General features: G+C 42.8%; 1 protein-coding gene across 3 annotated transcripts in view; it reads right to left on the minus strand.

The window, feature by feature from the left end:
- Positions 1 to 3,377: 3,377 nt before the first annotated feature.
- Positions 3,378 to 13,162, minus strand: part of IDH3G (isocitrate dehydrogenase (NAD(+)) 3 non-catalytic subunit gamma) — a 48,186-nt gene continuing 38,401 nt past the window's right edge. Inside the window, exons 13-14 of one of the 3 annotated variants that reach the window (XM_040323030.1) lie at positions 5,438 to 5,537; positions 3,378 to 3,697 (exon numbers count right to left, since the gene is read on the minus strand). In XM_040323030.1, the coding sequence (XP_040178964.1) occupies positions 3,696 to 3,697; positions 5,438 to 5,537 (102 nt within the window). In that variant the 3' untranslated portion in view covers positions 3,378 to 3,695. Of the gene's footprint in view, positions 3,698 to 5,434; positions 5,538 to 13,162 lie in introns of those variants that run through there. The other 2 variants (XM_040323029.1, XM_040323031.1) reach the window with 2 other exon arrangements.

A 13,162-nucleotide genomic window follows, 5' to 3' on the forward strand; every position in this document is an offset into this window, starting at 1 on the left:
CTTTAAAGAAAAATGTCTGTATAACCCATAGTTTAAAATAAATTTCAAACTTTTATAAATTATGCAATATCTGTTCCTACAGATTGACATTTGCCAAGTTTCTATACCTGCTGTATAAAATATACACAATAGCTTATCTATGTAGTAAACTCTTGGCTATAATTAAACATAACACCTTAAAGTGGATGTAAACCCAATTCATGAAATTTGAGCTGGGCACATATCTGTATTCTTATCTCTCTCCAAAGCCCTATGTCCTGTAGCTGTCTCTTGCTCTGTTATCAGCCTGATAACTTCTTACAAGTTCTCTGAGACGGGAGATAGAAGTGTGTGTCGGGGGAGGTTGCTATAATTAGATTAACACACAGTTTGCCATCTAAGAGCAGAGCTCTGCAACTTCCTTTGCCTATGAGGAGAGGGGTGTGTGCCTTTCCTCCAATCAGCTTTTTTGGCTGTATGCCCAGGCTTCTCTGCAGTTTTAACCAGTAAGAGAAACATCTAACACAAAGAGCACTTTCTAAAGGATATATACAGATGAAAATCTTAGATAGGAAGTTTTGTTTCATCTCTGTGTATCATCTGAGGCTGTTCACTTCACTGGGTATATGTGAGGGTTTACACCCACTTTAAGACGACCCACCATAGGAAAATAAACCACTCCATGCTCTAAAAGGAACAAAGCCATGTCACTAATTTAAGACATTTCAGGTAGCACAGAAAAATCGAATATTTTACTTGCAGGGTTTTACCTTTCCATAAATCATCTATTATTTACTTGTAATGTGCTTTTGACCTGGTGAATTCCTTAGCACGGCCTTCTCCCTCCTTGAACATCTATCTCCTCTGCTGGGATTATTTAATTACTGCCTGTGCTGACATGGTCTTCCAGCCTCTAATGCTGAAGCAAAAACTGGAAAATTTTCAATTTTCCTTTCCCGACACCCATCTATGGCAGCTTACATAGATATAGCTCCACCCCTATCTACACCCACAGGACCAGTTTAAATCTATAAAAGTAAAGTGAGACCCGCCCCATTCTCCCAAAAATTACACGATCAAAAGGAAGGGTCCATATGCTGCCATGGATTGGGGTCAAGAAAGGAAAATTTCAGTATTTGATACAATTTTTTTTTCCTAAAGCCAACATGGCAGCATACATATGGTACCCAATGAGCTAAACAGGTAAAGCTATAATGTATAAGCAAACTATTATAATGGACATGGAAGTCTAAACCGTCATTCTGCTGAAGCCCGAGGCAACCAGCCTTCTGCTTTGCAGATAATCTCCATAGACATTTTTCATGTGCTGCCTCTACAACTCCCAGAAGTTGCCATGTTTTCTGGATGATCTTGAAAGTCCAAGGCTACTGTTCTGTTCGTATTCCCATCAGGCAAATTCAAAGGGGGGAAACAACAAACAATCTTCTGGAGGATAGAAACTAGAAAGCAGGTTTAAGGTAGGCATTTTAGACACATGGCGCATTCATCTTGTGTAGACTGGGTACTGTCTCTGCCGGAAAGAATAGAAGCGCCACTTTGCAAGATGAAAACTGAAGCCACTTTAGGGACAAAAATGCTCAAGGGGCCCTAACTTGTCTGTAAGGAATAAAATGTAGGACTCTGTAGCCCCAAGTGCTTACAGATATGATACGCTATCCCATTAAGTTATCGAGAGAAACTGCCTCTTCCGTAATGTCTCACTGAGGACTGCTTTTTGTATGTGCAGGCAAGGAAATCCAGGACTAAAATGAGATCCCATTGGGCAACGTTAAATCCTTCTCAAGCCAAAGTTTCTGGACCGACCTGAAGAGTTCCACTGGCAGCTCACAAGCCCATTTTCCCTGATAAAGGCTGAATTTTGAGCCCTTAGAAAACTAAACCTGAGCCTCAAATACAGGCCTATGTGAAGAAAAGATAGCAACTAGGCAACCTCTGGTTGCGAGGCTCAAAATTCCACTCATCTGCAAAGACTGTGAACCTGTTCCAGACTTTGGAGTAACTAGTGAGTGTTGATGCCTTTCCTAGAACCTTACCAGGATCTAACCACTGCCACTTCCTCTAATGGTTCCCTCCTGGTATAGGTGCTGTGGAAACACTGGTAGCTGAAGCTCTGGGTCCAGACTGCGTTCCATAGCTAGGGTAAACCCAATGCCTGTGGGCATACCTTTTGTCCCAGTGAGACTCTCTGCCAACAGTCTCCCCTGAAATTTCATGGCCCAAGACAGTAGAGGAAAGGCATCTGCTAGGTGAATATTTTATAGGTGAGCAAGAGTGTATACTTCTTTCAACAATGAGTGAGTTTAGAGAGGCACCTTGTGAATGGATGTGGGTGCAAACAGGTTCAGCTGAGAAAGGCTCGATACTTGAGTGATATGGGCAAGATCCTGTGATGAAGGACCTATTCCTGGTGGACCAAAACACTCGGCGTGACAGTCTCCTTTGATATCCTGGGCTCCTGGAATGTACACTGCTCGTAGCTCCAGAAGTTTACCTTCGGTCAAGGACATGATCATTCCACTTCTCTCCGCAACCCACTATTGGGTCCTCTTTGTTTCTGAAACTATGACACTGCTGCTGTGTTGCCCCCACGCAGAATAACTAGACAAGCTTCCTACACAGCGGGACAAAAAGGTGAAGATGCGGGAATGTCCCGCCCAATCCGGGACTGTCGAGAGGTATGCCTTAGGCTTGCACCCCTTTATCACTTCATTCACTGGGCAGCTCCATGTTACTATGCTTCACATGCCAAAAAAAAAAAACATCCCCACATCTTTATCTTAAGTCTCCCAGGACACAGCTGAAGAGTCAACTGTTCCGGAAACTGAAGAAGGAGCCACATCGGCTATGGTGCAGCCAGGAATCTCCATAAAAGAATCCACTTGGAGAGAAAACCTCAATAGGGAAGGTGAAAAGCTTCCCTCAGAAAAGGTCCATTATTTTATGGACACCAACAAAAAATAAATAAAAAACTGAGGTCATTTGGGAGTGGGAAAAAAAAATGTCATTGTAAGCCATCATTTAGCAGTGTCCAATCACTGCATATAATCCATGGTTTAAAATGAAAGACCCTGCATCCTGTACTAACTGGTCTGTTGTGAATACAGCTGACAGTTATCTTGGAAATAAAATAATTCACCTAGACTAAAGTTAGGTATGCAAATCAGTAAATCCCATCAGATAAGAGTTGCAGTGGAATAGAAATAGCAACACAGAATTAAGCATACAATAAGCAATTGAAAATGGAGATGATCACCTCTCGTTTTTTTATAAAAATAGGATAACCAAAGGTTTTTAGGTCTAACGGCTTATGCATATAAAAGCATATTTTAAATATATATTTTTTTCTATTAACAGCTTAGGAAAAACAAATTGCAAGATGGTGGAACTCTTTATTTACAGCTATTGCAAAGATGGCAAAACAAATACAAGCTTACTAATACAACAGCGCTCATATTCATTTGTCCACAGATCACGCAGCATCACTGCATCTGTAAAAGCATGCTTTAGTACCACCTACCCCATAGAGAACATCTAATATATACTTTTTTGCATGGCTTAGTAAGAAAAAAAAGAAGAGACATGGAACAATTTATTTTAAATCAAAGCTATGTAAGCATCCAGAGGAGCAATGATGATGGGAAAGAACATAACTTCCAAAGCACATCTGGCTGGCTGCAGAGGACGCGTCTTGCCATCTGCAGAAAGAGACATTCATTTTAGTATTGTTTCACTTCTTTAATGTTGCAGTGTAGTCACATTCTAACAAAATTACAATATTCCCAGTAATGTAACAAATGATTTACAATTCCCAATAATCCTTTTACTGTAAGATTCTGGTCACTTTAACCACTTCCATACCGGGCCTATTCTGGCACTTCTCTCCTACATGCAAAAATCATCATTTTTTTGCTAGAAAATTACTCGGAACCCCCAAACACTATATATGTTTTTTTAGTAGACACCCTAGGGCAGGGATCTTCAAATTACGGCCCCCCCTAGTTGTTCAGGAACTACAATTCCCATCATGCCTCGTCATGTCTGTGAATGTCAGAGGTTTACAATGCCTCATGGGATGTGTAGTTCCGCAACAGCTGGAGGGCCGTAGTTTGAGGATCCCTGCCCTAGGGGAATAAAATGGCGGTCATTGCAACTTTTTATCTCGCACGGTATTTGCGCAATAATTTTTTAAACGCCTTTTTTTGGGAAAAAAAAGGTTTCATGAATTAAAAAACAACAAAACAGTAAAGCTAGCCCAATGTTTTTATATAATGTGAAAGATGATGTTACGCCGAGTAAACCGATACCCAACACATGGAATGGCGCCAAACTTCAGTACTTAAAAATCTCCATAGGCGACGCTTATTTTTTTTTTTTTTTTTTTTACAGATTACCAGGTTAGAGTTACAGAGGAGGTCTAGTGCTAGAATTGTTGTTTTTGCGCTCCAACGCAGCCAGTGATACCTCACATGTGTGGTTTGAACGGCGTTTACATATGTGGGCGGGACTTGCGTGTGTGTGTGTTCACTTCTGAGTGCGAGCTACCGGGGACAGGGGCGTTTTTAAATCATTTTTTTATTTTTAATTTTTTTGATCACTTTTATTCCTTTTACAAGGAATGTAAACATCCCTTGTAATAGGAATATAGTGACAGGTCCTCTTTATGGAGAGATGCGCGGTCAATAAGACCCCACATCTCTCTTCCAGGCTGGAAAGCATTTCTGGTCACCAGTCATCTCTATGCTTCTCATCCGATCGTTTCTCCGATGGCATGGGAGAGCCCAGAGAAGCAATGGATGGCGGTGGATGGGGGGGGTCCCCTCCCGTCACCTATAAGAACGATCAAGCGGTGGAACTGCCGCTATGATTGTTCTTATTGTGCACAGAATCGCCGGCTGAAAATAGTGATATCTGAATGATGCCTGTAGCTGTAGGCATCATTCAGATATCCCCACTGAAATTCCAGGATGTCATATGACGTCCTCGGGCAGGAAGTGGTTAAAATGTACTTCTACCTCCGCCCATGTGGTTTGTTGCAATGGCAGAAGTGCTCCCAGAACCACATCTTGACCTCTGCAGCAGACCAGTCACCTTTTGGTCTGTGACGCCGTCAGCCTGTGCACGCCAACCCATCCTTCTGCCAGTGTAGGACTTCCTGAGTGAGGGTGTTCTTTCAGTGCTGTGACAATGCCTTCTCTGAACCCAGTCTTTTGGGATTGTTATGTTTTTAGCCTTATTTTACACTGCCTATTTGTATTAATAAATGGCAAGAAAAATAAATGGGATTTTTTTTTTTGTGGCACCAAAACCCCCCTTGCCTAGGTTCCCACTACTGCGATGCGATGTACTGCGCATTTGATCCGTTTTTTTTTTTTTTGTCCTGTGTGAGGTGCAAATTTGCCTTGCGTACCATTACTACCCATTTGGATGATCTTACCTTAAATGGTTACTGCTCGGCCATTCTTGACAATGATCTGTCTGCAGATGGCCTGTACAACTTCAGATGTGGTACCCTGGCCGCCAATATCTGGAGTGTGCATCTGTGAGGAATGCCAAAATATGAGATTTTTAACTAAAAAGGTAACACATTCATATAGATAAAAAACATGGCTACCAACAACCTTTTCCACTGAGAAAATAGATAACATTCTAAAGAATCACATAGATGCCTATGGCAACAGGTATACAGAAAATCAACATAAGGGATACTCCGTGACTTTCAAGCTCCGTGTGAGGAGTTTGGCCTCCCTAACACCTCGTTCTTTCAGTACTTACAACTTTGCCACGCTATTTCGGCGCAGGCGGCAACCTCCACCTGGGTGCCCACTAGACCTACGGTGCTTACCCAATAATTATGTCATCATCTAGGAAGGGTCAGATTTCCTCTATATATAGCTCCCTTATTGGACATGTTTCTAGGGCAATGACTCTGAATTGTAGAGCCGGCTGGGGAGATGACACAGGCCATGTTTCCGACGAGGAATGGAACAGAATACTTGACAATGTACTCAAGGTGTCCCTGTCAAGTACCCACTTATTTATCATTTACCGCACGCCAGAAAAACTGCATAAAACAGCGGCACATTAGTCCATATGCTGTGGAGATGTCCGAAGCTGCAAAGGTATTGGGCAGCGGTGGTAAACACCATCAATAGCATATGGAACCTTAAGCTCACAACGGAACCTAAGCTTTGTTTGTTGGGTTGGCTAGATGAAGAACTATATACCCCACATGTTTATGTTGCCATCCTCGGAGTGCTATTCCGGGCTAGGAAACTAATAGCTAGAAAGTAGTTGTCTACAACAGCCCCCACACTCACTGAATGAATCACATCTGTTAACGACTCCCTTATTAGAGAACAGCTCACGTACAAACACCGAGGTAGTCCAACAAAGTTTGAGAATATATGGGAACCCTGGTTGGACGTCCCTGGACTGGCTCTACTACGCCTGGTCCATAATAGAATTCTTGGGGGTAGAACCTCATCAGTGGATGTGTCACAGTAGAGGCCAACCTTGGGTGAGATTGATTATTCCGGAGACTAGAAGAGATAATTTTTGCTTTATGTACGCAGCGGACCAGCTATAGGACTACTGCATAAATAAGGGGACCTGCAGAGACTGTTTTGTTTTGTATGTTTGTCTGTCTGTTTACTTGACATTCTGATGCCTGTTGCCCCCCACTGTTTGGGGGATGGCGGGACCCTGTTCTGCTCTGAGACCCTTATTGGGCGGGGAGCGGAGGGGGTTGGAGTAATAATTGGAGGACACCTGGGGTACGCATATGACTCAGGAATCAAACCCATAGCTTAGTATCTATGCTGTCATATTTGCTGCTGAATGCGATTTTCCATGCATTATACAAGAAACATATAGCATATGGGTCTGTACAATTATCGTGTATTGCTGCCTCATTGTCCTCTCTAGTTCTACTGGACGTGTTTTATGCAAAAAAAATAATAATAATAATGTTGTGCTTTTTGTGTTTGTTTTCAATAAAAACTATCCGATTTAAAAAAGAAAATCAACATGATGGGCAAGGATTTATGCCCTCCAGTGAACTATTATTTTTATTAATGGCAAATAGTAAAAAAATCTAATGTATCTCCTAGTGTTGGAGAAACCATCTTTGGGACCTTGAAAAGCAGCCACCCCACCCAAAAAAAAAAAAAAATAATAATGGGAAAAATTATTTACATCAGTATGAAAACCCTCAAGCATCTTGGCGGGACCAAATCACACCGGTGGTGTCTTGTGTCCAAAATTGGTATCCTTGATGCAGTGCCATCCACATAATTGAACTAGATGAACACATGGGCAGAGGACCAGGTAGCTGTGTTGTGCCCTTACAAAGCAGATGCCTAATGTTGAGAGGCCAAAGATGAACCAACTGCCATGATACAATGAGCAATTGAATTGAAAGAACAGTCTAGGTTGTATAACCTTGCCCTTTGACAGGTCAAAGCCACCAGCTAAAACACTCCTCAGGCCAACATGCATTCAATAAGAAAATCCAAAATCTCTGTCATCGAAGGTACTCCTCAGGAGGACTCAAAGCATGGCCCTTGAAGTACAGAGAGTACCAGATTAATGTTCCATAAAACTATAAAAGACTTGTTATGGAGGGACAGTCCTTGTATCGGAGGAACAGGGAAGGTAGAAGAGGGGGAGGGGTGTGTCTATATATCAAGAGTGATTTATGGTTGGTGCACAAAAAGGCGCTGGTTGTTGCAATTACATCTGTGCGGGAACCTTTCAAGATGGGGGATGCAGCAGTGGCTGCAGCAGAGGGCCGGTTCCCCTTTGGCACCCATAAGCCGTCTTGCATGACAAAAGCGTTCCCTTCTCCCTCTTATTTTACCAAAGTGCCCTTTCTGCTTCCGAGAATGCTTGCTGTGAGGCACCCCTTTGAGGAGTCTCTCCTTCAGAAGGAGACTGTTCCACCTGCCGGATGACAGCTCAGTTTTCACCGATTTATGCATCCCCCCCCCCCCCCAGTTGCTGCCGCGGCTTCTACGCAGGATCAAGGAGGAACGGAAGCTGGTAAATACTAGTAGCCCCGGCATGGCCCAGAATATTCTGGTATGCAGAGATCGTAAAGTTGGCAGTAGGGAATCTGTGGACTCTTCTGTCCTGACTGGCTTTTGAAAGGACCAGTGTTCCACCCTGCCTTATAGTCGCTAAATTTAACGGTGTGGCTATTGAAGCCCACATTTTAAAGAATCAGAGGCTTTCAGGCTCAGTAGGAAATACCCTGATTAATGCAAGGAAGCCAGCTTCCAGAACCATTTATTATAGGGTCTGGAGGGCCCATGTTTCCTGGTGTGAAACCAAAGGATGGCATCCTCGGAAGTATGTTATAGGAAGAATTCTTGCCTTCCTACAGTTAGGGGTATCTCGGCCTTGTCAGTATTCTTTCAAAGGTCGCTTGCTTCACATTCTATGATCCAGGCCTTTATACAAGGGGTAACTTGTATAATTCTGCCAGTTGGGATTTGAATCTAATTTTATCTGCATTACAAAGACGGCCCTTTGAGCCGATGCGCCATATTCCCTTGATCCTTTTGACAAGGAAGTTGTTTTTTTTGGTTGCAGTAACGTCAGCAAGGAGAGAATCAGAATTGTCAGCTTTCTCGTGTAAAGTGCCATACTTAATTATTCATAAGTATAAGGTGGTGTTGCGTCGTCAACCAAACTTTCTGCCAAGGTAGTGTCCAGTTTTCACTTGAACCAAAATGTCTCCCTGCCTTCCTTTTTTACAGATCCTTGTTCTCCAGAGGAAAAATTTTTTACATTCTCTCAAAGTAGTGAGAGCTGTCAGGCTCTATCTGAAGGTGACAGCTCAGATATGTCAAACTGATGCTTTATTTGTGCTGCCAGAAAGGCCCAGAAAAGGGCAGGCAGCGTTGAAATCAACTTTTTCAAAGTGGATTTGCAGGTTATAATTCGGGCTTATGGTTTGAAAAGAAGGGCTCCGCCTTTTCAAGTTAGAGCGCACTCTACCATAGCAGTGAGTGCTTTCATGGGCGGTGTATCACCAAGCCTATATGACTTTGATTGTCAAGGCCGCAACTTGGTCATCAGTCCAAACATTCACTAAATGTTATCACGTGGATGTAAGATGGCAAGAGGATGCCGCTTTTGGGCTGTGAGCCCCAACCACTCTCCACAACTATATAAACTCATTCTCCTACCTGAACATCCTGACATCCTCCCTTCAGCTGCCTACATTAATCTTTTATGTAGCTGGCAAGTAAGAAGTGGGGAGAAATATTCCCTTAGGAGAATATGACAGTGTCACTTGAGTGACAGGTCTGAATCTGTCAACATCACAACAGTAGTCTCAGGGCTGTTGCCTACATAAGAAAGGCTTTTACAGGTAGTACAGCAGGGCTCGACAAATCCCAGGTGCCAGGTTGCCATGGTGACTATAAACTGCATCCTGGCGCCTGGGCTTTTGTCAGTGACAAATGCCACAGCTGCCATCACAGGACGGGCTGCGGGGCGCACCATCAGGGGATTCATCTGCAACGCTGCAGCCACTGCCCATCCCCGGGGTATTGCTAGAGCAGGCTGTGGGAGGCAGTTGTCCGACCCAGGAATGAGGGTGCTCCAGAGTTGGTGGTTTTCCAAGATTTCAAGTGCTCTGCTCCAGTAGTGTGGCGGAGGTTGGGCACAAAAGGTAGCGGAGGGAAGGCGCTGGTAGCAGAGCCACCGTCAATGCCATCCAGGGCCAGGGGACCAAGGGAGGGGGAGAGCTTATTACCGCAAGCACCACCCCATCTCTACAAAGGTGTGCTCCGTGTCTGCTGCAGAGAGGAAAGTAGTACCTGAGCTCTGATGCCTGGGGAGGACCAAGAGATTGTGATGCTGGGAAAGGTTCAATCTGCAGTGTCAATGCGGCTGCCAATGTTAGTGCAGCAATCTCCCTGCTGAGCTATTGTGTTCTGACAGGGGGACCACCCCCCCCGCCAGAACACACCGGTCAGCGCTCCCTGCCATTGGCCGAGTGCGCTGATTGGATGCCGATCAGCAGACCTTTTTTGGTCATGCCCCTTCAGCCAGCTTCTCTTGCAGGATGTCTCCAATTTACAAGCCGACCTCAATGCTCTGTCTAATTGGGCGACTAAGTGGCAGATGAGGTTTAATGTAGATAAATGTAAAGTTATGCACTTGGGGGCTAAGAATATGCATGCATCATACATACTAGGGGGAGTACAACTGGGGGGATCTGTAGTGGAGAAGGATCTGGGGGTTTTAGTTGATCATAAGCTCAATAATGGCATGCAATGCCAAGCTGCGGTTTCCAAAGCGAGCAAAGTCCTTTCTTGTATTAAGAGAGGTATGGACTCCAGAGAGAGAGATATCATTTTGCCCCTGTTCAAATCATTAGTAAGACCTCATCTGGAATATGCAGTTCAGTTTTGGGCACCAGTTCTCAAAAAGGACATCGGAGAACTGGAGAAAGTGCAGAGAAGGGCAACCAAACTGATAAGAGGCATGGAGGAGCTCAGCTATGAGGAAAGATTAGAAGAACTAAATTTATTCACTCTTGAGAAGAGGAGAATAAGGGGGGATATGATCAACATGTACAAATATATAAGAGGTCCATACAGTGAACTTGGTGTTGAGTTATTCACTTTACGGTCAACACTGAGGACAAGGGGGCACTCTTTACGTCTAGAGGAAAAGAGATTTCATCTCCAAATACGGAAAGGTTTCTTCACAGTAAGAGCTGTGAAAATGTGGAACAGACTCCCTCCAGAGGTGGTTCTGGCCAGCTCAGTAGATTTGTGAAGAGTGAATATTCGCGCCAAAAAAACTATATTAATAAAAAAATTTAAGATATATAAATCTCAAAAGTGTATAAAAAGCTGCAATCTAAAAAATCTTGGGGGGCAACCCCAGTATTCAAGAGTATGTGAAGGAAAAGAAGATGCGCTAATTAAATAAACCAATAAATGTGTTATGAAAATTCAATGAATCAACCTCAAATTTCTAATTAAAATGATAATAAATTGTATAATGGTGGGATAGAAGTGAATATATATACACAATAATAAATATATAAAAAGTGCCCAAATAAATAAATGAATAAGACTCCTACTGAAGGAGATCAAAACAAATTATTGTGCACAAACAGTCCAAATAATAGTGAAAAGAATTTTGCAGGGTAAGTCCATAGGTCTGTGTAGACTTCCTCCTCCACCAAGGAATGGAAAACAAAACACCGCAAACAAGTGCTCATGGATGGCACCTTACCGCAAAAAGTTGATCTCCTTAATCAAAAGGAGATCGCAATAAGCATAGGTTTGTATAACATCAAAATCCTCTTATGTTGATATCAGCAGATCCAGCATCCAGCCATTATGCATTCCATCCAACAATGAAGACCCATGGATGACCGCTGGAGATGATGCGCTCCTGAGTATGGTGAATATCCCAAGTATAAAGTAAGACACAGCAGGCAATCTCAACAGCTGTGTGTGTCCTCAGTGAAGAGTGAAATTTCACTCTTCACTGAGATCAAGGAGATCAACTTTTTGCGGTAAGGTGCCATCCATGAGCACTTGTTTGCGGTGTTTTGTTTTCCATTCCTTGGTGGAGGAGGAAGTCTACACAGACCTATGGACTTACCCTGCAAAATTCTTTTCACTATTATTTGGACTGTTTGTGCACAATAATTTGTTTTGATCTCCTTCAGTAGGAGTCTTATTCATTTATTTATTTGGGCACTTTTTATATATTTATTATTGTATATATATTCACTTCTATCCCACCATTATACAATTTATTATCATTTTAATTAGAAATTTGAGGTTGATTCATTGAATTTTCATAACACATTTATTGGTTTATTTAATTAGCGCATCTTCTTTTCCTTCACAGCTCAGTAGATTGCTTTAAGAAGGGCCTGGATTCTTTCCTAAATGTACATAATATAACTGAGTACTAAGATTTGTAGGTAAAGTTGATCCGGGGTAAATCCGATTGCCTCTCGGGGGATCAGGAAGGAATTTTTTCCCCTGCTGTAGCAAATTGGATCATGCTCTGCTGGGGTTGTTTGCCTTCCTCTGGATCAACTGTGGGTATGGAGTTGGGTGTATAGGATTTTACTGTGTTTTTTATTTTGTTTTTTTATTTTTTGTGGTTGAACTGGATGGACTTGTGTCTTTTTTCAACCTGACTAACTATGTAACTATGTAACATAAAAGAAGGGGTTTTGTCAGTTAAAAAAACTGGCTCCTAACTTTTTTAAGCTAGCTCCTAGATTCAAAGCAAATTTGTTAATCATGTAATAGACATGTCACTCTTCTCCAGAAAATATGTACAACCCTCCTGCCTCCATATACCAGCCTTCGCCAATTTCCTCCTCTGTTAGCTAAAGGTACTGCGGTTCAGTACAGTTTACTTCCAAGTTCCAACTATATACTAGTTAACTACCTCAAAGCTTTCTGTATCTACATCAGTTGCACAGCCTTCATAACTAGTCACCTGAGGTCTCATTTTAAAACCCTGTTACCTTTTGACCACTCAGACATCCTTATTCTGCCACCGCTATCATGCAGTGTTCCAATAACTCCACCAACAAGATGGCCCAATTAGTTCCCACCAATTGCTTGTAGGAGCCCAGTGACCAAACAAAAAAAAAATGAAAACGTTTTCCCAACCTACATTTAGTTACTGTTCACTCCAGCCTCAACCACAGTTGAGCCTGCATCCAGGGCCAACAACTTGCATGTGATCGCTGAAAGAGCCATTGCATTTGATCGGTGCAGGAGCAATTACATGTGAGTGGTGAAACTAGCTGCGAGAGCCGGCAGCCACTTATTGCTTTCAATGGGGATGCCTCCTCTGGCTAAGAACTGGAAGCCCCAACTGGGGCTCTCAAATATTATTGACAGGTGCATTCACAGCTTTGAACCTACCCTTAGATTACAGTAAAGGGAAGGGTGTGTGTGTGTGTTTGTGTGTGTGGGTATGCAATTTACCTAGTTCAGTTAAAAAAAATAAAGTATTGGGAGGACAGGCAGACTGGTCTTCCAGCACAGCCAAAAAGTTGACAATGCTGGGATGGATATGCTCTCATGCCTAGCGTTGTCAGTTTGAAATAGGAGAGCAGGGGAACTGGCAAAAACACCAGGTATTTCACACAAAAGGAAGC

This window comes from Rana temporaria, chromosome 9 (genome assembly GCF_905171775.1).
Source record: "Rana temporaria chromosome 9, aRanTem1.1, whole genome shotgun sequence".
Lineage (NCBI taxonomy): Eukaryota > Metazoa > Chordata > Amphibia > Anura > Ranidae > Rana > Rana temporaria.